At 56.0% G+C, this 25,328-nt stretch overlaps 1 protein-coding gene across 7 annotated transcripts; it reads left to right on the top strand.

Annotated features, from left to right (window-relative positions):
* The first annotated feature begins 779 nt into the window (after positions 1–779).
* On the top strand, positions 780–25,120 carry NADK (NAD kinase). 7 transcript variants are annotated; one of them, XM_082616334.1, is made up of 13 exons: positions 2,007–2,048; positions 2,472–2,541; positions 13,695–13,916; positions 15,591–15,674; positions 19,334–19,463; positions 19,763–19,871; positions 19,963–20,048; positions 21,113–21,215; positions 21,575–21,729; positions 21,900–21,999; positions 22,070–22,239; positions 22,879–22,961; positions 23,400–25,120. In XM_082616334.1, the coding sequence occupies exons 3-13, from the start codon at positions 13,744–13,746 to the stop codon at positions 23,578–23,580; spliced, it is 1,374 nt and encodes a 457-aa protein (XP_082472460.1). In that variant the 5' UTR covers positions 2,007–2,048; positions 2,472–2,541; positions 13,695–13,743; the 3' UTR covers positions 23,581–25,120. The 7 variants fall into 7 exon arrangements, with proteins under 7 accessions (XP_082472459.1, XP_082472458.1, XP_082472460.1 ...); XM_082616333.1 differs by lacking the exons at positions 2,007–2,048; positions 2,472–2,541 and adding an exon at positions 780–902; XM_082616332.1 differs by lacking the exon at positions 2,472–2,541 and having other exon boundaries at positions 1,942–2,048.
* Positions 25,121–25,328: the final 208 nt, after the last annotated feature.

Raw genomic sequence — 25,328 nt, 5'->3', positions numbered from 1 at the left:
CGGGGAAAGGTTACACCTCTGGCCCTTCCTGAACACAGACCCTCTGAAGCACACCCGGCATCGTCTGCCCAGCCCACTGCCCACGTTGGCCTGACTGGCACCCCTCCCCCACCCCCACGCCCGCCTGCGTCCCTGCTGCTGACCCCTCCCTGTCCCCACCGCTGCCCGGCTCGTTCCAGCTCAGCCTTGGCCCTCAGCCCAAGCAACATCTCCTCTAGGAATCTTCCGGAGGCCCTAAAGTGCCCCTCCCAGCACTGGCCTTCTGGATTGCGGGGTGTGAGTGGGAGGCTCCGGAATCCCCAGGGTGGGCCCAGGGCCTGCTGGGAGATTGCACAACAGGCTCCGACGAAGGAAGCCACAGCCCCCGTTTTCTCATTTCTGAAATGGGGAAGTGCTCCTGCCCAAGGTCTCTGCCTGAGGTCCAGAATGGACAGACTGCCATGATTACAGACACACACCTGCACAAGTTCCTTTTAGAAAGGGCACAGGAAGGGTGCCTGCTGTGTGACCTTGGCTAGTTACCAGGCCGGAGCTGCCTTCTCTGCAGACTGTCCGTGCCCTAGAAGGTTCTTGGGAGGCCTGGCCAAGCATTAGTATTATTATGTTAATGGTCATATCCAAAAACACAGCTCAAAAGGCTTTTCTCTTCTGTGGGTGTGGCTGGGGGGTCACTTTGGGGAAGCGGTTGGGTTTACAAAATAACCAGATGGGGAAGTTACGGAGCTTGAGAAATCCCCCCAAATTCCCGCCATCCTTGCCCCCCTTTCCACTCACCCTTGATAACCCCGTGGCCCAGTGGTCCCAGGACAGCAGTGACAGATGTCCTTTGCTGTGCCCAGCTGTGTTCCAGGTCTCTCAAAACAGGGCAAGGAGTCCCGGCCAGAGAAGACTGTCAGCGGCAGGTATGGGGGTGGAGAAACCTAGAGACCAGGCTGCTGCAGAGGGCTCCCGTCCACACATGGCCTGAGCCAGGCGCTCTGTGTCCGGGAGGCCCTGGTGTAGAGAAGGAACAGTAGCTGGCAGCTTACCGGGCTCATCCACAGTGGCCCTGCGTCAGCTTATTCACAGACGCATCCCAGGAGCTAGGCACACCGTTGCGACACCTGACTCAATGCCGTGGCGGTGGGTAACGCGTCAATTCAGCACGCCTTGGGGGAACCCACCGTGCCTGGACATGGGGGCGCGGGGGCGCAGCTCCCCCTTGGCCCCCTTCCTCCCTCCTCTCCGGGCCCTCCAGTGAGGGGATGGGGGGAGGGAGGGAGAACAGTGTTGGCAAGTCACCCTCGAGGGGTCCCACTTGAGACGCCCGGCCCAGGGCCCCTCAGGTCCAGGTGGTGTGCAAGGACCCGCCGGGCTGCTTGGGGTGGGCGAGGCCCACGAGGGCAGGGGCCGGGCCGGGGCCAGGCCGCTCCCTCCAGCTGTGCCGGCAGCCGAGGGGCGCAATTCTGTCGCAGCTGCTCACACCGAGTTTTGGTTCCGAAAACACTTTCCCTGGTAGTTACGGAGCCCGCGGCGGGCGCTGTCACCACTGGCGGAGGCCGCAGCCAGCCAACCTGACCCGCAGGGTAGAGGAGCGATGGCGGATGGGGGCGGGGCGGGGCCCGGGTCCAGCGAACGTGCTTAGAACACAGCGTGGTGAGTGGGGACCAGGGGTCCTCCTGGGGCCGGCGCTCCTCCCCACCCGGCGGCCCCCAGCCCGGCGCCCTCCCTTGCCCCCGCGCCCCACCCCCCAGGCCTCCACTCCGCCCCCAGTCCCGCCCCTAGTCCCGGCCCGGAGTCCGTGCGGGCCGCCCCACACGCGCGGGGCGGGGCGGTGGCGGAGCGCTTGCGTAGGGCTCCGGAGGCGCATGCGTGCGGCAGGCGGGGGCGCGCGTGCGCACTGGCGGCGTGGAGGCATTGATGCTAGGCGGGCCGGCGCCGCGGGCCGGGTGGCCGTGGGGTAGGGGGTGGCCATGGGGCAGGGGGCGGCCGCGGCGCCGGGGACCGGCTAGCGACTGCGAGCGGCGGCGGGGCGGCGGGACCCGCGTGCTCGGCCCGGCGAGCGAACGGTGAGTGCGCGGCCCCTCGGCCCGGCCCGCCGCCCGCGGTCGTGGGGTCGTGGGGTCGTGGGGGCGCGGCGGGGGTCGCGGGGACGGGGGCTGCCTTGCCTACCGCGGGGTGTGGAGCGGGGAGGCGCTGGCCGGCCGCTCCCTGCCCCGGGCGCTCGCGCAGGTGTCCGGGCGGCCGGACCTCGACCCCCGCGTCCGCGCTGTGGGGCGGCTTGGCGGGTCCGGCCCTCACGCGGAGCGGTCAGTTAGGGGTCCGCGTCGCGTTATTTATCCTCGGAAGGCGCGTTTGCGCTCCGAGCCCAGCGCCCACCCGACCACCCCGGAACCCCTGGTCACTGCCTCCCCGTCCGGCGCGCTCTGGTCCTCGTGGGAGCCGCCTCGCCACCGGGTGCCGGGCCTGAGTCGGGTGGTCCTCACTTCCAGCTGGACGACGCGCTCTGCTCCGGCCGTGACCTTTGCTCTGCCGCGGGGACCCGCGGACCCGGACAGGCAGGTGCGGTAGCGCGGACGCCGGCCTCGGGCTTCAGGTGCTCCCGGGCCTGCCGTGCAGGTGGGCGTGGGGTGGGCTCGGCGGCGGCGCCCCGGGAGATCGCTGGGCGCTGGAGAGGAGGCCCCGGTAACCCGCAGGACGAAGGGGCGGGCGGTTCTTTACCGGGGGTGCTGCCCTTGTTACCAGGTTCGGCTGCTTGCCGCTCGAAAGCCGATTCTCGAGAGATAGATGTTGGTAGGTAAGGAAAGGTTGCTTTATTTCGGAGGGCAGCAAAGGGGGAGGGGGGGCGGGGAGGGCGGATGCCTGTCCAAGGGCCTCCTCCCCGCCCAAAACGGGAGCAAGAGCTTTTATAGACAGAGGGAGGGGGCTACATGCAGAAACAATGCAGTCAGCTCTGACGGTCATCTTGAAGCTGGTCATCGGTGGTCTGACCAGCGTCATCTCGATGTTTTAGGTAGAGTTACTCTTCAGTTCCAGGGTCGGTTTGTTGCCATTTCCTTGAGGCCAGTGCCTGGTCCTCATGTAGTTCACTTCTTCCACCTGGTGGGGTTTCAGTGTCTACAAGACGGGTCCCAGGGGAGGGCTCCGAATATTCCCTATGGCCCTTAAGGAGGAACAGAGGTCCTTGAATTTGCCTAATGACTGCACTGTTATTATTTGGTCTCCTTAGACTGTTTTCCTCTGTTTCTGTATTTTCTCGCTTCTCTGATGAAACCTATTCTTTGGCTCAAGGTTTTCCACAGACAAAAGGCGGGCTGAGGACACGGAGGGGCGGGGCGGGGCGGGGGGTTGGGAAAGGACCATCGCGTGCTGCTCCGTTTCAGTCCCCCTTTCCTTTGGTACTCCTCAGTCTTGGGGAGGGCCGGGTACGGAACAGGAAGGGGGATAAGGTTTTGGGTATAGAGGTTAGTTATCAACTTGGCAGGGGAGCTCGGGTTTAGTTCCATTTCTGTTTCAGTTTTCCCCAAGTGTTTGAGGGAATTGGGCAATGACCTCTCAGCTACTTCTTGCTGAAGTGGGGCATAGTTCTGCCTAATTTGGGGAATGGACACAGAATTGGAAATAACTTCAAGCTCTGTGCTTACCATCAATATTTTGTATTATGAGAACATTACCTCTCCCCTTGATGACTTTGCCGTAGTACCTGGACAAGCATTTGAAAATTGGTAGACATTTTACAATGAAGATAATAATCAAAATGCATCTTCGGGGCTTCCCTGGTGGCGCAGTGGTTGGGAGTCCGCCTGCCGATGCAGGGGACACGGGTTCGTGCCCCAGTCCGGGAAGATCCCACATGCCGCGGAGCGGCTGGGCCCGTGAGCCATGGCCGCTGGGCCTGCACGTCTGGAGCCTGTGCTCCACAACGGGAGAGGCCACAACAGTGAGAGGCCCGCGTACAGCAAAAAAAAAAAAAAAAAAAAAGCATCTTTGTATTAGTCTCTGAATGTATTGTTTCTTAATGGTTAAAGCAGATGTACAGTGTATGTTTAATAGGCCATAAACAGGCTGTTTTGGTTAGCCTAAAGTTCAGATGAAATCCTGTGTAAGCCAGAATGACTTTCCCATACCTCAGTATGTGAAAATTTCCTCCATCATTTTCCCCTTTTAATTGTAACTCTTTCCATAGAAAGCATTGATAGTCAATATATTTTTCCAACGTAGCCAGAGTGGCTCAGATGCCTGCTCTGGGTCCATTCATGTCCCTCGGTGCTAGGCCTCTTTTTGTTTATATATTTGCCTAGTTGTCCACGTTGGGGGAAAACGAATCAGATATCATGAACAGGCTCAGAGGTATGTTAATCGGGAAACGCTTTATAGGCCATACATCTCATCATTTATATCCAGTTCTCACACAAACATTGTACATGTGCTTTAAACAGTAAACTTAGAGCCAGCATACACAGCATGAGTAGTTATGCTCTGTGACAACTTCACTGGACAATTTTTTCCATCCTGAACATCGGAGTCAAAAGTATGGTTAGAAACAAAACATAGCTTTCCATCAGAATTTTTTAATTTCTTACTCAGTTCAACAGTAAGGTCTGAAAGTTATCAAATGTTTTCCGTATAATTTAACATACCAAACAATCCTAATGAGTTTAGAAAAAATATTTTTCTCTTAACAGAGAGAGAAAACAAAATTTAGTCTTGTGTCAGTTTACTGTTAATAACAAAATTCATTTACTTAATTAAATTTAGTCTAATCTTAATCCTAACAACATACAAAATTCTTTTCTCAAAGTTGCTTTTTTTTTTTTTCTTTTTTTGCGGTACGTGGGCCTCTCACTGTTGTGGCCTCTCCCGTTGCGGAGCACGGGCTCCGGACACGCAGGCTCAGCGGCCGTGGCTCACGGGCCCAGCCGCTCCGTGGCATGTGGGATCTTCCCGGACCGGGGCACGAATCCGTGTCCCCTGCATAGGCAGGCAGACTCTCAACCACTGCACCACCAGGGAAGCCCTCAAAGTTACTTTTTCACAAACATTTTATCACTTTTTGGATCCATACAAATTTGTCCTTTTTTTCCCATCCAACCAACTGTAAGACAAAATTATTGTCATCATTTTTCCTCAACGAAAATATCTCCGTTCTTTATACTTTTCTTCTCCGACAACACATATCCTACTTGCTTTACACACTGAAATGCTTCCCTTATCATTTTTACACATTACAATTTTTAACCCTTGAAAACCTTAACAAAACCAAGAAACAAGTAATTGAGCTATTTGTTATATCAGTATTTTCTGATGGGCAAACTTAAGAACATATTCCATAACCTCTAAAAACATACACTTTTTCATAGCACAATTTCTCTTTAATGTGTTACAAGATGTGTGTTTAAGTGGTTGAGAATCTGCCTGACAATGCAGGGGACACGGGTTCGAGTCCTGGTCTGGGAAGATCCCACATGCCGCGGAGCAACTAGGCCCGTGAGCCACAACTACTGAGCCTGCGCATCTGGAGCCTGTGCTTCGCAACAAGAGAGGCCGCAACAGTGAGAGGCCCGCGCACCGCGATGAAGAGTGGCCCCCGCTTGCCGCAACTAGAGAAAGCCCTCGCACAGAAACGAAGACCCAACACAGCCAAAAATAAATAAATAAATAAATTTTTTAAAAAAGAAAAGAAAAGAAACCCAGACATCTTTAGTTTTACTCTTAGTCTTGGCAAGAAGACAGGAAGTAGGTAAATTGAGATTTGTTTGATTTGTAAGTGCTTACTTTTTCTTTTTAAGCCAATTAAATAGAGCTCTTTGCAAATTAACCAAAGACAAAGACACATATTGAGACATACATACATCCAGACAGAGATCTCAGTTGTTTCATCTTTTTACATTTCGTGAATTAGGCATTGCAATTAAACTTATCAGTTTATGAATAACTGTCCGAATAGTCAAATTTACACACTCAATTTTAAAAGGCTTTTATCCCCCCCTCCTTTTTGTGTCTTGAAGTTTTACTAATTAACCCAAGGCTGAAGTCTCAGGCAAAGTGGGCTGTGTTCGTATTTCAAGAACAGGATAAAAGTTAACCTCAAGTTTTTTCCTAGGCGTATTTTTGTTCTCTCAGGGTCAGAATTCTGAAAACAGTATTTTATCAAGCTAGCTTTCTCTAACTGCATATGCAAAAGAATCAGTTTGGGAATTTCAAAAGAGTTTCATCTTAACCAATTTTCTCCAGAGTCTAAAGAATACTGTTGCCATACGTTGGTTAGAAAAAATCATCTTTCTTTTTCTTTGTCATAATTTCATAGCTAAAAAAATTGTTTTTAATGAATTGAACCTGAATTTCCCATTTGACGTAAGACATCAAAGATACCAATCACATAGATGGGATACATGCTCACATACCAAAAGACAGATCTGTCGCACATCCTCTTCAAAGGACGACCAGTATGGAATCCCAAAACAAACACTTCCCCAATACAAACGGTCCTTGACGGTAGGCAGACGTCAGAATCAATTGGCAAAATGCCCAGATAGCACTTTGTGTTCACAAACAGTTCTGAACGTCAGACACACATCAGAACCAATTGGCAAAAATGCCCAAATAGCACTTAGCGCTCACAAATGGGAAGGTTGCCTGGGTGCACACTGGTGGACGTACCCGGCCTTGGAGCTGGTCAGCTCGTCCCAAATGCACGTTTCATTTCCACCAACCAAAAGCGAAAGTTGGCAGCCAGTGCCGAGCAGGGGAGAAACAGGGAGGATTCCCGAAACAAATGGATTCAGCAGCTGCTGGGAACGTCCCCTAAAATCCCCCTCGGGGCTGGCTAGCCACAAGCAGCTGGCTGGTCGCGGCTTTTCCCGGCGTGTCTGCTGTAGCCGGTGGCTCTTCTCTGGGAGGCCCAGGGAAGCCAGACGGTACGAGAGCACAGCCCCACCGTCGGGCACCAAAACCTCTTACCGAACCCAGGTCCGACTGCTCGCCGCTCGAAAGCCAATTTTCGAGAGACAGATGTTGGTAGAAAAGGAAAGGTTACTTTATTTTGGAGGCCGGCAACTGGGGGGCTTGGGGGGGAATGCCTGTACGAAGGCTGACCCCCCCCCCGACAGTCAGGGGGCAAGAGCTTTTACAGACAGAGGGAGGGGGCTACATGCAGAAACAATGCAGTCAGCTCTGACGGTCATCTTGAAGCTGGTCATCGGTGGTCTGACCAGCGTCATCTCGATGTTTTAGGTAGAGTTACTCTTCAGTTCCAGGGTCGGTTTGTTGCCATTTCCTTGAGGCCAGTGCCTGGTCCTCATGTAGTTCACTTCTTCCACCTGGTGGGGTTTCAGTGTCTACAAGACGGGTCCCAGGGGAGGGCTCCGAATATTCCCTATGGCCCTTAAGGAGGAACAGAGGTCCTTGAATTTGCCTAATGACTGCACTGTTATTATTTGGTCTCCTTAGACTGTTTTCCTCTGTTTCTGTATTTTCTCGCTTCTCTGATGAAACCTATTCTTTGGCTCAAGGTTTTCCACAGACAAAAGGCGGGCTGAGGGCCCAGTGCGGGGAGGACCATAGGGCGCTGCTCCGCTTCGCCCTCAGGTCGGGCTTCCCTTCGGGCGTGGCCCCGGCCCCGGGCGGTCTGGGGTTGGTGCTGCCTGCTCGCCTCCTGACCCCTGACGGCACAGCGCCGAGTTCGTTGCGTGGGAACGGGCAGATGCGTGTGCAGACAGTTGGTGAAGAGGTGCTGGGGGGCTGCGTGCAGCAGAGCCAGGTGCCCAGAGCGGCACAGGCCTGTGCTCCTCGTCGGCCCCGCGAAGGGGGCCGCCGCCCTGGGGCCCCCTCGGGTCCCTGATTCTCCTCCTCGCGCGGCCGGGCTCTGCCAGTGTGTGCGCCCAGTTCTGTCACGCCCTCGCCGGCACGGGCATCACTTACTGGCGGGAGGAGGGCAGTGTAATGTTGGTGCCTCTCCGTGGTGATAAGCGGTAAGCTTTGCTTTGTCATTACTTCAACAGGCGCGTGTTGAGGGCTTGCAGCGGACATCGTGTTATTGTGTTTATATTCGTGTGCGCGACTTTTACTGGCTGGCATCCCCACCTCTTTGGGAACTACTTTATGTCCGCATACTTCGTTGTTGTGCTCCAACACATTTTTCCTATTAAAACTTCCCAATGCAGAAGTTTTTTAAAAATTAGATTTGTGCTGTCAGGAACTTCAGTGAGCTTGGATGGAGTTAAAATTTCATCCTTTTAAAACGTTAAAATAGCAAATAAACTTGGGTTAAGTGTGAGTCATGATTCGCCATTGTCACAAAATACACTGGAGATAAGTTTCAAAAGCTGGTTTTCATATTTAATATGACTACTTTATTATTTTTTTAAATTTATTTTATTTTTTTTTTGGCTGTGTTGGGTCTTCGTTGCTGTGTGCAGGCTTTCTCTAGTTGCGGCGAGTGGGGGCTATCCTTCGTTGTGGTGCACGGGCTTCTTATTGCGGTGGCTTCTCTTTTTGCGGAGCACGGGCTTCAGTAGTTGTGGCTCGCAGGCTCTAGAGCGCAGGCTCAGTAGTTGTGGTGCACGGGCTTAGTTGCTCTGCAGCATGTGGGATCTTCCTGGACCAGGGCTCGAACTCGTGTCCCTGCATTGGCAGGTGGATTCTTAACCACTGCACCTCCAGGGAAGTCCCTATCCTTCTTTTTAAAACATGTCTTAGCTATTCTAGCACCTTTGCCTTTCCATATATGTTTTAGAATAAGCTTGTCCATATCTACAAAAAAAATCTTGCTGAGATTTTTATAGAAATTGCATTAGCCCTATAGATGAGTTTTGGGAGAACTGGCATATTTACTGTGTTGAGTCTTCTAACCCACAATCAAGGGTGTCTCTCAGTTTATTTCATGTTCTTTGGTTTCTTTCATCAGGCTTTTTAAAATATGTTCAGCATACAAATCCTCTACATGTTTTGTTAGATTGCATCTAAGTACTTTTTAGGTGACTGTGGATGATACTGTCTTTAATTTCAGTCTCCACCTTTTTTGCCTCGTTGCCTAGGCTCGGACTTGCAGTACCGTGCTGGTTAAGAGTAGTTGGTTCCCAGTCTTAGTTTTTCACCATCAAGTTAACGTTAGCGGTAGGTTTTTTCTAGATGCTCTTTATCGAGTTGAGGAAGTTACCCTTTATTCATAATTGCTGAGAATCTTTACCATAAACGGGTGTTGAATTTTGTCCAGTGATTTTTTGTGCATCAGTTGATGTGATCAGCCTGATGAAATGATGGATTACATTCATTGAGCAGGCCTTGCATTCCTGGAATAAGCCCCACTTGGTGATCGATTTATTCTTTCTAAACATTATATGTTGTGTCCCCATTAAGGGTGCGTCAGATAATACCCCAAGACTCAGAGAATCTAATTCTTAAACTACAAGTAGAAGCTGAGATGGCATCACCTGAGTATTCAGCTGTAGAATAAATTAAATTTCAGCAATTGTCCCAGGCGTGGTTGAGGGCTTGTTGGGGAGTGGTTTTGGCCCTGGGTAATGTGCAGCTCAGAAGACCCCTGCACTGCGTTGTAGGTGGAGGTTGTGGGAATGGGGGAAGTCACTAACTTTTATCATTTGCAACATTGTTATTTACAAATAGAAATTCACCTCAACCATTTAAATGAGAATTACTTTGAATGATTTCTTCCTTTGAGTATGTTGCCCATAATATCAAACAAAATATGTAAAAATCCAGTGATTATAAAATGAATTTTAAGCTTTTTGAAGATTTCAGCGTCATAGCATTTAATTACTTTCTTATCCGTATCTTCTCAGGGTTATAGTGATCTTACTAGGTAGTTATTTCTGTACCTTCTTGGGATGATAGAGTTTTCCACACCCTCCTAGGATTACAGCATCACCTGCCCAGCACAGGCTGCAGGCCCAGTTGGTTTTAGGGCAGGCCTTCCTTGCAAGCAGGTTTCAGCCTCTTGCAGCTGGTGCTGTGCCAGGAGAGTGGTCTTCAAGTTTTGTTTGGCCAGAGGTTTGGCATTATTGCCTATAATGATTGTCTGTTGATCTTATGTGTTACTGGAAAGTGGGGTATGCCCTGATAGAAGCTTATTTTAATTTAGGAGGGGCTAAGTCAAAGGCATGGCTTCCAGAAGACGAGGAGTGGAGTCTACAGGGTCCTCTCCCCTCCCGGGACCCTGAGCCAGCTCATGCCCTGGGCCTCTCTTTTGGGTCCCGTTGTCTGTGTCCACTGTGGCCAGGCATGGGGGGCTTAGGAGCGCTGGCCCAGATGCCTGCTGTGTCTCTCCTAGCTGTGTCACCTTGGACTTCGGTCCCCTGGATGCTCCCCGCGCGGCTTCTCGCGAGGGTAAGTCAGGCGGTTTGAGTCGAGCGCTGCGACGGGGCCTGGCTGGGTCGGTGCTGGTTCTGCCACGCCCTGGTCGTCCTGGTCTGGGGTAAGTGTCCACGTTCCTGCAGCTGTAACCCTGGCCTCCCTGGCCTGCTCTTCCTTCTTGCACAGATAGAGGGATGCACAGCCTTGTCTTCTTATTTATTTATTTATTTAGGCTGCGTTGGGTCTTTGTTGCTGCGTGCGGGCTTTCTCTAGTTGCAGCGAGCGGGGGCTACTCTTCGTTGCGGTGCGCAGCCTTCTCATTGTGGTGGCTTCTCTTGTTGCAGAGCACGGGCTCTAGGTGCGCGGGCTTCAGTAGTTGTGGCTCATGGGCTCTAGAGCGTAGGCTCAGTAGTTGTGGCTCACAGGCTTAGTTGCTCCGCGGCACGTGGGATCTTCCCGGACCAGGGCTCGAACCCATGTCCCCTGCATTGGCAGGCGGATTCTTAACCACTGCGCCAGCAGGGAAGTCCAAAGTTGGAATCTTTTGCCTTTTTTTTTTTTTTTTTTTTTTGCGGTATGCGGGCCTCTCACCACCACAGCCTCTCCCATTGCGGAGCACAGGCTCCGGACGTGCAGGCCCAGCGGCCATGGCTCACAGGCCTAGCCGCTCCACGGCACGTGGGATCTTCCTGGACTGGGGCACGAACCTGTGTCTCCTGCTTCGGCAGGCAGACTCTCAACCACTGCGCCACCAGGGAAGCCCTTGCCTATTTTTTAATTGGGTTGTTTTCTTACTGAGTTTTAAGAATTTTTTATACATTTTGGAAGCAAGTCCTTTGTCACATGTACGTTTAACAAATATTTTTTGTCAATCCGCAGCTTGTATTTCCATTCTCTTAACAGTGTCTAATGAAGGGTAAAAGATTTTAATTATAATGAAGTTCAATTTGTCAAGTTTTAAACTTTGTGCTCTTTGTGTCCTGTTTAAGAAATCTTGGCCATATCCAAGGCCACTAAGATTTTCTCCAGTGCTTTCTTCTTCAAGTTTTATAGTTTTTATTCTTACATTTAGGTCTATAATCCATTTTGAGTTACTCTTTGCGTACCGTGTGAGAAGAATTTAACTTCATACTTTTAGACATGGCCATGGAGTTTTTCTAGAACGGTTTGGAGAAAAGATTGTCCTCTTCCTATTGAATCCCCTGGGCACCTCTGTTGAAAATGATTGTGTGTGAAGGTATCTTTCTGTTTCCTTCATCTCTGTGTCTGTCTTTATGTCAATACCACATTGTCTGGTTACTGTAGCTTCAACAGATCATGAGATCAGGTAGTATTAGTCCTCCAGCTTGGTTCTTTTTCAGTTTTTTTTAGCTATTCTAGGTCCTTTCGATTTCCATGTGAATTTTAGAATCAGCTTGCTGCTTCCTATGGAAAAGGTTGGATTTTGTTTGCCGGGTTTGGGAAGACTGTCAGTCACGTTGGGGAGAATTGAGATCTTGACAGTATCGTGTCCTCCAATCCGTGAACATGGTCTGTCTCTCCATTTACTTGTTTCCTTTAAGTTCTGTCAGCAACATTTTGTGGTTTTCAGTGTACAGGTTTTACACTTTTAAAATAGAGGTATAGTTGACACATAATTTATTAGTTATTGGTTGTATGGAACATAATGGTTCGACGTTTGTATATATTGTGAAATGATCACAACGGTAAGTTTAGTTGAATCATCACCGTATATAGTTACCAACTGTTTTTCTTATGGGAGCTTTTAAGATCTACTCTCTCAGCACCTTTCAAATATACACTACAATATTGTTAACTGACGTCATATGGTGTACGTTACGTACCGTGACTTATTTATTTTATAACTGGAAATAGGGTTTACACTTGTTTTGCCAGCTATATCCCTATGTATCTTATATTTTAGTGCTATTGTAAATGGTGTTTTTAAACTTCAATTTCTTTTCCTTTTTTGGGGGGGCAGCACCTCACAGTTTGTGGGATCTTAGTTCCCCGACCAGGGATTGAACCCGTGCCCCCAGCAGTGGAAGAGCGGAGCCCTAACCACTGGACCACCAGGGAATTCCCTGCCTCAGGAGCTTTTTAAAACTACTGATGCCTTTGGTCAAAGTCAGGTGTGGGAATTAGTATTTTCCAAAGCTCCTGAGGTGCTTGTACAGTGCAGGTGGAGGTGGGGGATGCCTTTGGCCTTACCGTAGAGGCCCCAGGCTTTTCTGGAGTCCTTAAACTTTCCTTCTGCCCTCCATGCCGTCACCCCACGTTGTCTCTTCTGGTGCTGGCATCTGCGTCGTGGTCTCTGTCGTGGTCCCTGCCGCGATGGCCCTGTTTCCCTTGCTTGTTCAAGAGGTGACGTGAGCCGTTGGCAGGCTACCCTGCTGGGTCTTCCTGAGCAAGGAGTCCCGCTCTCCCTCTGCTTCCCGAGGACAGGCAGGTCCTGAGGCCCCAGTGGCGCGTGGCACTGCCGAAGCTCTTCCGCTAGTCAGCAGTTCTCCTAGAAAATGACCTTTGGTTCAGGTTTTTCAGTGCGTGTCGTTCTTTTTATCCCTCGTCTAAACTGGCTCATTTGTTGTTGCTTTTCTCCAGGCTATGCTCTTCTTTTTCCACTTTTCAACCTACTGATTTCTGCCTGTATTTTTGTCACCTCTTCTGCCTTTCTTAGGCTTGTTTTATTCCTTTTTTAGCTTCATTGACTTAGGCCTTAGCTCATGACTCCTAATTCTCAAGGACTTCAGCACAGCTCAGTGGGGGGCATGGACTTTGGGTTCATGCTTTACCTTTTTTCGATCCACCGTCACGGTGGTTTTGATACCTCTTTTGAGCCCTCAGTTGTTTAGGAGAAAATTCAAACATTCCCCAGTGGTTGGAGGACTGTTGTTTTGTTTCTGCTTCCATCTTTTCCTGCTTTACTGTGTTGTGGTTAGAAGATGAGGGTGTCTATCTTTACTAGTATTTGGAAGTTGAACTTTCCTTTGAGGACCAAGTACGTCGGTTTTGGCCAGTGTTTCATTGGCACTGGATTAAACCGCAGGCTGTTTGCAGGACATGGAGTTCAGTGGGTGCCTGCTGGTGGTCTTATCAAGTATATTTATCCAGATTTTCTGGGCCGAGAGGCATTTAAGACTGCACGATGGTGATAGCTGTCTCATGAAAGTGCACCCCCTGGCACGTGGCCACACCCCAGCTTGGTAGACCCCTAGCTCTTCTGGATTCACTAAAAATCACAGGTAGATTCCCGAGTTCTTAAATATCTTTGGGATGGAAATAGACTATTTGCCAAGTCCTTTGGTAAGTTGGACATCAGTCATTTTTCCCCTGATAGGGCGGGTGTAGGTGTGTGTATACGTTGTTTTGTACACAGATATTTAACTGTATTTTATTAAATCAAGGCATCCGGGATTTTCGGGCCGAAGTCCTCCTCGTCCATCAACTACAGAAATGGAACAAGAAACAGTCAGCGGGAGTGCGGAGCTGCGTGCAGAGGCGGCCTCCTACCGCTGCTCCGCGTGCCATGGGGACGAGGACTGGGGCCTGGGCCACCCCATCCGGGGCCGCGCCAAGTCCCGCAGCCTGTCGGCCGCGCCCGCCCTGGCCAGCACCCGCGAGTTCAGGTACCAGGCCTCCTCTGGGCCTGCGTGGGCGCTCAGACACGCGAGAGGTGGGCGCGCTTGCTCCCACAGCTCCCAGAGGGCACCCCCCCCACTGTGCCCACACACTGCGCAAGGTTGAGGTGTGTGGGTGGGGCCCGTGTGCCGTCAGCGTCACCGGGGCCGCCCGCTGCGGCGCCGGCTCTGGCACAGGCGTCGAGGTGCCGGGCAGGCTGCGGCAGTGCCGGCTTCAGAGCCACGAACGCCACCCGGAGTTTTGGGAGGAGCTGCCCGAGCCGACACTGCCGCGGGTGCAGGGGGCCCGGCGGGCGGCCAGCTCCCAGCAGAAGCGTCCGTGCAGAGTCGTGTCGTCCTCCCGTGTTGGTGTCCCTGGCACTGCAGGGGGTGCGTCTCTGGGCGGGCGGCCTTGGCTGCTGGCTCTGTGGGGTGTCGCGCCCGAAAGGGCATTGAACCTGGTGTGGTGGCAGAAGGTCAAAGGTGGCCTCCGCGTGTGGGTGTCTCCAGGAGGGGGGTTGGGGACGTGTAGCCACAGCCGCTGTCAGAGTTTGCGTGGAACACTGACTTAGAGAAGCCTGGTCTAAACTGCATTTCCCAAAATCTTTTAGTCCCCAGAGGCCCCAGGCCGTGGCTCGCGGCTGCTCCCTGCACGTTCTCAGGAGCCGGGGAGGGAGCCCTTGACCAGACTCTGGCTCTGCTGGGCTAGGCTGCCCTTCAGGACACAATAGAAAATCCGTTTTGTCTGCACTGGGATCTGGAGAGTTCTCTGAGCCATGAGACGGGCCGTCAGGGACGAAAGCAAGTTTGCCATCTGTGTTTGGCTGTCTTTGTGCCAGTAGTTTTGGTGCAGAAAGGGACCATGAGGGGACTTCCCTGGCGGTCCAGTGATTAAGACTCCGCACTTGCACTGCAGGGGGTGCGGGCGCGATCCCCTGGTCAGGGAACTAAGATCCTGCAAGCCGCGTGGTGGGGCCAGAAAAGAACAAAAAAGAAAGGGACCATGAGGCCACTGGAGCTGGCACTCTGTGTGACGGTGGACACATCACGTGTCACCGTGGGGCATCCACATGGCTCCCAAGGGCTGGTGCTGGACCCTAAGGAGAGGACAGGGAGGGCCACCTAGTGGTATTGTCCCCAGGACGTATGCTGGCCACAGTGCCCTGTGAGTCACTTTTCAGTTATTGGAAATGTTGGGTCACTCAAGTACTACCTGTTTTTATTGACAGCACAACTCAGAATGAGTATTTTTGTTAGAATCTTAATCTGGATGACTTGGGGATAGTTTCTGAAGTCTTGATTCCCAAGTATAGGCCCAAAAGCTTGTCTTCAAAGAGACTTGCCTAGTCAAGAATTCAGATTCCCAGGCCCTTCCTCTGGGTTGAATCCCCTTGTTCTGGGGTGGGGCCTGGGCACCTGCACTGGTTTGGGGTCCTTATTCTAAGGAGTATTTGTAAGTGTGCCCCCTCTAACAGCTATACGGACAGCTTGTAGCCCTCCAGCCAGAGCTCTGGGGATCGGGGCAGGGTCTTCCAGGACCGTCACATGGGTGCTGGGAAGATGACGGAGTTTACATCATTTGGATTAAAAATATTTTGGAGAGTTTAACACAGTCTGTGCCTTGTCTACACGTGTGTGTCTTTCAGCCGACTGACGGCCCCTGCCCTGTGCCTCTCCCCACAGGAGGACCCGCTCGCTACACGGGCCATGCCCAGTGACCACTTTTGGACCAAAGGCCTGCGTGCTGCAGAACCCCCAGACCATCATGTGAGTCTTCTGGGAGGCTCCACAGGGCTGTTGTCCAGGGGCCACTGGAGTGTGGGAGGTTCTGGCTCGGGGGGCAGTGAGTGTGTCGGGCGGCTTCTGAGGCCCCAGGAGGCCACGCGGCGCTGTCTCCGACTCGCTCGGGGCGAGAGAGTGGGTGCGGCCTGCTTCTTGGGTGCAGTGGGTCGGAGGGGCCTCGACTCGTATTTAGAGTTAATTTGCTTTTTACAGGAAAAACTCTAGGAGAGAAAAATAATGTATTTCATGCTAATGCATTTGGTGGGTCAAATATGTTTCTCTTAATTATTATTGAAATGCAGAGATGTCAGTTGGCATTTTTTAAAAGCTGAGTTTACTTGTTTGAGAGATACCCTGTCTTGCGGGCACATTTTTTTTTTTTTCCTTTTCTTTTTTTTATGTAAGCTCTGTATTTTAGCGACAGCCTGAGGGCAGTGCAGCTTGGGGGCCCATGGCCGTGCGGGGCTGGCTGAGAAGCTATTTAGAAGCGAAGCAGTTCGGGCTTTTTCACTGAACGCTTGAACCCAGCTCCCGTCTCTACCCGTCCAGCACCTCCTCCAGGTGCTGGAGGGTTCCAAAGAGGAGAAAGCTTTGCTCCTTTGCTCTGTGTCGTGTGTGTCTTAGGGGAGAAAACACTCAAATGGCTTCGTGGCCACAAGAGCTTTGTGTTGAAACAGCAGAATTCCAGGTTGGCACTGCCACTGTGCCTGGCGGTGGGCTCACCACCGAGTGGGCCGTCTGTGCCCCCTCCTTCTGGGGAGCCATGGCGGGTTCACCTTCTGGGGGGGTCAGACCAAGGGCCCAGGAGGGCTTCTGCGACTCACCGCCCGGGGGGCCTTGCTCCCTGCAGCCGTCTGCCCGTTCTCAGCGCTGGCCCAGTGGGCGGACGGTGCCGGGCCCCCGGGAGCTGCTGTGCTGTGTGGACCCTGGTGACCCAAGGGCGGCCTGGGCACTGGGGTAACTGGTGTCAGTGCCTCTACCGTCCAGCTGCTGCCCTGGCTCTCTAGTCGCTGCTGCTGGACACGGGCAGGTCCTGCCCACCTGCTGCGCCCACCCCGCAGTGCCCCACGTTTGCACTCCGCACAGCATCCACACTGGTAACCAGCCCCCCAGGCGCCCCACGCCCTGCTGTGTGTACTGCCCCAGACTGCCCTGCCTTGACCTTTCACCGCTGCCCGGGGGCCCCTCCCTGCCCTTCCTAGTCTTGGCAGTGCCGCTCCCTCCTCGTCACTCAGGGTTCAGCGTAAGTGCCGCCCTGGGTGGCCTCTGGCCATCCAGCCTTGATTGGCTGTCACCTGCTCCCGGCCCAGCCCACGTCACAGGCGTGTGTGTGTGTTTTGGCCTCGTGAACCTCGGGTGGGGTCACGGGATGGCATCTGAGCTGCTCCCCGAGGTCAGGTGGGATCGTGGGGAGGGGTGCTCTGAGCAGAGCGGCAGGTGCTCCAGAAGCGTCTCCGAGGCACTGCGCCCGGCACAGTCCTGCCCTGGGAGGACAGGACTCCACTTCCCCATCTTGTCCCTGGCCCTCCCAACACCGTGGCTGGTGGGGCAGGGATTATGTGCTAACCTGACTTTCCCCTGATGCTGAAAAGCAACATACTGTAGAGGAGTTGACTGCAAGAGACTTACTTCCTACTGTATTCTCTCAGACCTCACCATGAATGTGTATTTTCTGTTATGTTGAAACCTGTGGCATTGCCAACATCTGACGCCTTTGGCTTTGGAGACAGGGCTCAGGTGGGTCCCCCGCTGAGTTGCCAGACATCCCTGCCTCCCGTCCGGCCTCCAGAGCCTCTGTGCCAGGGAGGGGCCAGCACCGCTCTTTGCAGTGATCCAACAGGAAGTGACCGGTTGGTACCTGAGACGAGCTGATGTCACTGCGGTGGCTCTGGCTGGGCGCGGCTGAGTCTCGGGTCTTGAAGGGCCATGAGTCTGGCCACCTGGTCAGTGGAGGGGGGCCTTCATCATTCACCTCGGCGGCCAGGCAGACTTGCGCTGACCCGCCTGCCCTCCCTCCAGGCCCGGGGCCAGGTGGAGTGACAGGAGGCCCGCGAGTGCCCGCCCCTCTGCCTGCAGGCCCCTCCCACGGGCCAAGCCGGTTCTGCGGCCCAGCGCTGTCGTCTGCGGCTGGATGGGGCCCATCCTGACCGCCCAGGGCAGCATCCTGACCGCCCAGGGCAGCAGAGCTTGGCGGCCAGCCTCTGAAGAGCAGGCGTCTGAGGTCTGGCCTCTTTGCTGTTAAAGGCGATTGGACAAGAGGATGGTGTGAACAGTAAGAAGATCAAGTACAGTTTGTTTGGTTTGATTTTTCATTTTAGGAAGTTCTCTTGACTTGTTTTATACAACATTTAACAAGTTACGGTATGTCTTGCTTTCAGTTCTGAGGGTACAGAAAGCAGGGCTGTGGTGCAGTTGCACATTCGGGGCGTCTGGGGGGGCTGGTTCGTGTGACCCTCCCTGTCAGTCACGCGTGACCGAGATGCTGGGCACCGAGCCCCGCCCTTCGCCGAGCCGCGTGTGTGACCTGGGCTGGTGGAGACCCTGGCAGAGGAGGTCATGAGTGACCCCTGCCCTCGCAGAAACGCCTGGAAATGGTGAGTGATGGTCAGTCAGTCACAGCCTGGGGCCAGGGACCCACTGCTCTTTTAATGGTTCACGTCATGGTTTGGAGAGTTGCTGTCGGGGTCGTCAGGTTTTCAGGGAGGCTGCGGCCACGAGGCGTGACCTGGAGCTGGTATCTTGATTGGGGAACTTGCGTCAGAAGGGAAGTCACTGCCTGCAGCCTTCAGGGCTGTTTCCCAACAGGCGGAGGGGTGTGCTGCCAGGCCGGGCGGGCGCCTACCGGGCGCCCACAGCGGTGGGAGTCCTGGCGGGGCTCGGCCTCGGGACCCCCGCCCCTCAGGGAGGACCTGCTGCCCGCAGACCGTGCCAGCCCCCCAGCGCTAGGGACCAAGGCCGAGCGCCACAGGACTTGCAGAGCTGTCGTTGGCAGGCAGGCCTAGCTGACTTTTTGGGGGTTTTGCTTTTATTATTTGAGCAGGTTTAGGTTCGCAGCAGAAGTGAGGAGAAGGTACAGAGCTTTCTCACGCCCCCCCCACCCGCCCTCCTCCAGCCAGCCCCTCATCGACATCCTCACAGAGGGTGCATTTGTTACACACGATGAACCTGCACTGACACATCGTGTCACCCACAGTCCCTAGTTGACACCAGGGTCCCTCCGTGTGGTGCGTCCTGTGCTTTGGACAGACGTGTGACAACACGTGCCCGCCGCTGGAATCTCCAGGGCGGTCTCACTGCCCTAGCTCCTGCCAGTGACTTTAAAACCGGGTGGCTTTTAACTGAAAGTTACGGTCACCTGAGTTGCTCACACAGCGGTGTGGACGTGGGGCTGTGCCCCCCTTACGAGTCAACGGGAGGCCTGGGTTTCCTGGGACAGAGTCCCCCTCGGCGGGTCCGGGTGCGTGTGGGGTTTCCTCCGCAGCAGGTCCCGAGTGAGCCTTGCTCCAAAGGAGCCGCGGGCAGGGGTGTAGTCGGGCAGCCAGAGGGAGGACAGCGCTCTGAGTGCACCGAGCGCCCGCGCCGGTGCAGGAGACACACTGCGGGGACGGCCCAGGGCCCGTGCGAACGCTCGTCTCCCCTCAAAGGCATATCCAGGACCCTGCCAGCCAGCGGCTGACGTGGAACAAGTCCCCAAAGAGCGTCCTCGTCATCAAGAAGATCCGGGATGCCAGCCTGCTCCAGCCCTTCAAGGAGCTCTGCGTGTACCTGATGGAGGTGAGCAGGGGCGGCCGCAGGGTGGGGCTCAGAGCCGGCTCCCGCCCGGGGTTCCAGGGCTCTGATCCTGGGGCTGCTCAAGTCAGGAGGCTCTGTAACCCAGCGTCACCGAGCCTCCAGCAGCTCAGCAGCGTGTGACATGAAAAAAAGATTGCGCTTTGTCACCGCCCACCCCACCCCCCCACCCCCCCGCCCAGCGTCGTACAAGGCCCAGCAAGGCAGGAAGGAGGCTTCGTGAAGACCGGCCCGCCCTGGCCCGGCTGTTACCGGCAGGGCTGACTCACCCACGTCCCTTCCAGGAGAACAACATGATCGTGTACGTGGAGAAGAAAGTTCTGGAGGACCCGGCCATCGTGAGCGATGACCGCTTCGGGCCAGTGAAGAGGAAGTTTTGCACGTTCAGAGAAGGCGCGTTGTCCGGTGGGGCCTTGCCCAGGTGGCCACGCCTGGCAGCATCCGGGGTGTTTGACGGCTCTTCTGTGTCTGCCGTGTTTTCTAGATTACGATGACATCTCCAACCAGATTGATCTCATCATTTGCCTGGGAGGAGACGGGACCCTGCTGTACGCCTCGTCGCTCTTCCAGGTGAGGCCCCCAGACGCCGCCTGAGGATGGCGAGGGGAGGCGGCGATAGAGCAAGTTTGCAAACGATACCAAGTGCTGCATCTGCTGTCCGGTGCTAGACACTGTGACAGACCAGGAGTTTCCATGCACCTTGAGGCGCCGGTGCAGACGGTGCACCAGAGAGGGGGGCCTGGGGGCGGGGCGGGGCGGGGCGGGGCATGGCCTGGGGGCGGGGCATCCCCGGAAGGGCGGGGCATCTCCCGGGGGAGCCAGCATCTGGGGCCGAGTTGGTGGACGAGCGTCCGGGGCAGGGGAGGGAAGCGGCTACAGGCCGAGTGTCCGGGGGCTCGGGGGAGCCCCGTGGAGGCCCCAGACCGCCAGGGTCTGCCCGGGAGCCCACCCTCACGCTCCTCAAGGCAGGGCCCCTGGAGTGACCCGGCCGAGGTGTGTTAGAAGGTCAGGTGTGGCCTCCAGAGAGCGGCCTGGAAGTGGGCAGGGCGGCCAGCAGGGCAGGAGGGTAGGGCCCGGCGGGGCCTGGGGCCTCACATCCGACGGTGTGAACCCGCTGAGGCCGGCAGAGGATGAGAGCGAGGGTCCTGGGGCTGTTCCGCCTCCTCAGAGCTGCCCATTCTTCCTCACCTCCCACCGTGGGAGCCCCTCCTCACCCGCCCGCTCCTCCCTCCTCAGCGGAAGCGGCGCTCGGGGGCCGCGGTGCCGCCCCGTTAGGCCCCCTGCCCCCAGCTGCCCACACTCCTCTCCAGCGGCTCTGTCGAGGTCCCCCCGCCACTCCCTCCTGTCCGCCATGGCCGGCGGGCTGGTCCCTCCTGCCGCCTGTGTTCTCGTCAGCTGCCCACACCGCTCTTCCCCTGGCCCCCCTGACCCCCCGCGGGGCGAGCGCTGTCACCCCGAGTAGCCCTGCCCCGCTGCAGCACGGCAGCCCCGCCGACCACACCAGGCACCGACCCTGCACTCCCGTGCCCGCCCCTCCCAGGGGTAGTCGGGGTGCGGGTCCCTCCGGCTGGGGATGGCTCGGGTGGCTTTCGAGTGGGCTGGCCAGCTGAGTGACCTGCCTCATTGGCTCACAGGGCAGCGTGCCTCCGGTCATGGCGTTCCACCTGGGCTCCCTGGGCTTCCTGACCCCCTTCAACTTTGAGAACTTTCAGTCCCAAGTTACTCAGGTGATACAGGGTGAGTCAGAATGTTCCAGAACCCACGAGCAGTTCTGAACGTGGGATCATCTTATGTGATTTGGGGGCTTTTTTAACAGTGCAAAGAGCAACACTTGAGTGTTTCGGGATTCAGAGAATTCTAAATTTTGAACGAGTCAGACGTTTTTTCTTAACAGTGGGAAGTTTGAGCTGATCACGGGTTTAGGCTACCATACGTGTCGAGTAGCAGTGAATTGATTTTCACAGAAGCACAGGGTGTTGCCCTCCATTTGGGAGAAGAAAGGGGGGTCCCTGGTCGATGGGAGGGTCTCTCTTCCTGCAGTACCACCTCCCCCATCCCTGCTGACTTCCCTGGGTGTGACCCCTGCTGGCCCCCAGGGAACGCAGCTGTTGTTCTCCGGAGCCGGCTGAAGGTCAGGGTCGTGAAGGAGCTCCGAGGGAAGAAGGTGGCCGTCCCCAACGGGATCAGCGAGAATGGGGTGCTGGCCGCAGCCCTGGATGCAGAGGTCGGGAAGCAGGTCATGCAGTACCAGGTCTGTGGGCCTGTCCCCCACAGGGCTCAGGGCCTCGCCCTCGGGCAGGGGGTACAGGGTGGCGGCTTTGGTCTGGACACCCCCCAGCCCTGTCCTCGGGACCTTCCAGGGAGCCCAGGAGCAGCTCGGTGCTGCCCGGCCCCCTCAGCTTGCGGTGGCCTCACCCACAGGTCTTAAACGAGGTGGTGATAGACAGAGGCCCATCCTCATACCTGTCCAACGTGGACGTCTACCTGGATGGGCACCTCATCACCACGGTGCAGGGCGACGGTAGGTGGGCGTCAGGCCCGCCTGGGGGCTGCACGTGGGGTGGGGGCGGGCGCTTGACCGTGACCCTCAGTCTGCCCCGCAGGCGTGATCGTCTCCACCCCAACGGGCAGCACGGCGTACGCAGCCGCCGCCGGCGCCTCCATGATCCACCCCAACGTGCCGGCCATCATGATCACGCCCATCTGCCCCCACTCGCTGTCCTTCCGGCCCATCGTGGTTCCTGCGGGGGTCGAGCTGAAGGTCGGAGCCCACCCCTCCGCCCTTGTCGGGTGGAGCCGGTGTGGGGCCTGCGGTGCTGACCTCCCGCCTTGCTGGGTGCTGGAGGGGCTTTGTCCACCCTGGTCTCCGTCGTGTGGCCCGCGCCCCCAGGGGTCCGTTCGGCGGGGGTGGTGCTGAGAGCCGGGCCAGCCCTTCAGGTGGGCTCTCAGCCTGAGTGGGTGGGGACAGTCCTTGCTGGAGGGGATGGGGGCCCGCAGGTGAGGAACGGCCACTGCCCGGCATGTCCCCCACGGCGCGTCCTGGCGTCTGACTGGCCCTGCCGCCCTTCCACGTCCACTCTCCTTCCCCTGCCCCTTGCCCCCCACTGCAGGCCACCCCCGGACCAGCGAGTCCCTGATGTGAGCCCTGGTGGGTGGGGCTGCGTCTGCTGGACGCAGAGAGCTGGGGGCGGGGGGGGGGGCGGTGCTAGAGCCAGGCCCCTGGGGCTGGGGTCAGCACGACGCAAGTTAATGTTTTCACAGCCTGGAACTGACTTTGGCACGTGGTGGGCATTGGGGGCGCCTGTGAGGTTCCTTCCGGCCGGTGCTGTCCCCCCGGGGTAGGGTCCACGGCGCTCGGCTGCGCTCAGGTAGCCCACACCTGTCCTGCTTGACCCGTCAGATCATGCTGTCACCGGAAGCAAGGAACACTGTGTGGGTGTCCTTCGATGGACGAAAGAGACAGGAGGTCCGCCACGGAGACAGGTGTGTGGGCCATGGGGCTGCAGCGGGTGGGGCAGGTGGGCTGAGGGCCCATCTCTGGTTCTTGAGAGAGGGCGTCACGGCCCTGTGCCTGGGGTGACGGCGCCCTGCCCGCCCTTCCCACCGCTTATCCTTCCGCCACCCTGCCTCTTGGGGTCCCTCTGGACCTGGGTGCGTCGAGGGGGTCCCTGGTTCTGTCCTGGGGGGCACAAGAGCACCACTGAGCCCCCAGTTCCTGGCTGTTCTCAGGACCAGACCAGAAAGTGGCAAGGTGCCCAGGCCCCCAGGGCACTGTAGGACCTGGGGCCAGGCTTTGCAGCAGGTGGCGTGAGCAGAGCTGAGATGGTCCCCGGCCGGACCAGGGAGGGGTCTTGCTCTGGGGGGGCGGGCCGGGCGCTCGGCAGTTCTAGGAGGGGCCACGTTGCATGTCTCCTGCTTCAGCATCAGCATCACTACCTCTCGCTACCCGCTCCCCTCCATCTGTGTCCACGACCCCGTGAGCGACTGGTTTGAGAGCCTGGCACAGTGTCTGCACTGGAACGTGCGGAAGAAGCAAGCCCACTTCCCAGAGGACGAGGAGGACGCGGACGAGGAGGATGGGGTGGGGCGGGCGGGGAGCTAGGTCTACGGTCCTGCCGTCTGCACTCGGGACGGGTGGACCTGAACGCGCGTCGTGAGCGTCACGGGCCCAGCGACAGTGGCAGGTGCCGCGCCACTTGTCTGGCCAGAGGAAGGGCCTGCAATCTGCCTTTTGTCGACCAGATCAGCTGTTTTTAACGTTTTAAATCTGACTTTTCTGCATTTCTAAACAAGTGAGCAGACCAGGAGCTCTGAGGTCAGCCCAGGCGCACCCACCCTGCGCGTGGTCAGAGCCCGGCCCCAGGCAGGGACGGCCGAGCCTGGTGGGCTCCTTGTAATTCCTTGTCAGGAAACTTCCATAAATCAGTCTACTGAAATTCAGAGGGGATCAGAATGAATGGGTCTATCCTACGGTCTTGAAAATAAATGTCTCACGGCCAAAAATCTTCCTTCAGCTCCCACGACTTCCCCTGAAGCCACTTGGGGGGACGCTTCTGCCAAGAGCAGGTTGGCTGCCAGGACAGATGGGTCCCCAGGCTCTGGTCTCCTCCCCCGCTTCAGGGTGACCGGCACTGGTGGGGCGAGGGTTCAGACCGCACACATTCCCCGGGAAGCAGGGACGCACCTCCCCACCCTGGAAGGTGTTCTCAATCCTGTGTCTACTTTTTAGAGATTCTTTTAAACTTTCTGAAAGTGCTTACGTACAGATTTTGTTGTGTACATTTTGAGAATTCGGCGGGAAGGGAGTTTGTGCTGTGAAGTGGGACCATTCTGTGCAGCCCGCGTGACCGTCAGGAGAGCTGGGCGACCCTTGCTCAGAGCGCCTGGCTTTCGGCGGGCCGGGGAGGTGTTGAAGCTGCTCTTGCTTCTCCCCGGGGGCCTGGCTTCGAGGGCGCGCCCGTAGTTCCAGCCCCCGCGCCTCCATCGCTGGCTGCCTGGGCTGGGGCCGCCTGGAGTCTGGTGGGAGCAGTGGCTCGGGGGGGCCGTGTAGCCCTGGCCCCGCTTACTGTCGCCTAACAGGCTTCCTAGTTTTGAGGAACTGATTTCTCCCTGAGTTGCATTTTCTCCTGTTAAATTGGCCAGAACAGAAGGGACGGGGGCCCGTCATTTTTTGGACTCCCTTCTGGAAGGACAGGGGCTGATGGAAGGGCATCCGGGGTCTCCAGGGCGGGCCCTGTGGCCTGAGCACCGTGGCCGTCGTCCATGTGTGTGTACCTTGCTGTCGCCTCGCGTGCCCATGTGGGCAGCTCAGCTGGTGCTGGGCACGGAGGTTGGTTCCCACCCTCTGCCCGCGAGCTCGGGCACAGCGGGCGGCCCTCCCGGCCTCCCATGGGCTGAGGGGGCGACACTCCCAGCTTCAGGTCCAGAAGAGAGTGGCAGTCAGAACGCAGGTTACTCGTTCAGACAACAGAGCCAGTGTAGACCAAGTCCTGAAGCGTGACAGGGAATGACCTAGGAGACTTTGGGTTTTTGAAATCAATTCTTAATGTTTCATATTGTTAATATCTTGAAAATTTGTTAAATGTTGAAAGCCTTATTACTATTTTCAGATCCTTTCAATAAACAGGCTTGTTTAAAAAGTTGGGTCGAGTGACAACTTTATTTGGTTCTTTGTAACCAACACCAAGGTGCTGAGGCGGGTGGGCAGGGCTTGGGGAGCCCAGGTGCGCTGAGCCTGCCCTTGGCCCACCCATAGGTAGGGGGTCGCGCTCCAGCAGCCCCCACCCACACCCCGGTCACGTCTTGTCCCGAGTGCTCTGGGGTCGGGCTTCGGGGCCGGTCCTGCAGGGA

This window comes from Mesoplodon mirus, assembly GCF_964341445.2.
Source record: "Mesoplodon mirus genome assembly, chromosome: 3".
Classification (NCBI taxonomy): Eukaryota; Metazoa; Chordata; class Mammalia; order Artiodactyla; family Ziphiidae; genus Mesoplodon; species Mesoplodon mirus.
This window is presented reverse-complemented; position numbering and strand designations above follow the sequence as displayed.

Excerpts from the sequence above, each read along its gene's own strand:
- NADK (XM_082616333.1), top strand. The coding sequence starts at position 820 with ATGTCCTTTGCTGTGCCCAGCTGTGTTCCAGGTCTCTCAAAACAGGGC. Across the intron at positions 13,917-15,590 it reads GCCAGCACCCGCGAGTTCAG|GAGGACCCGCTCGCTACACG; the intron begins GTACCAGGCCTC and ends CTCTCCCCACAG. Across the intron at positions 15,675-19,333 it reads CAGAACCCCCAGACCATCAT|GCATATCCAGGACCCTGCCA; the intron begins GTGAGTCTTCTG and ends CTCCCCTCAAAG.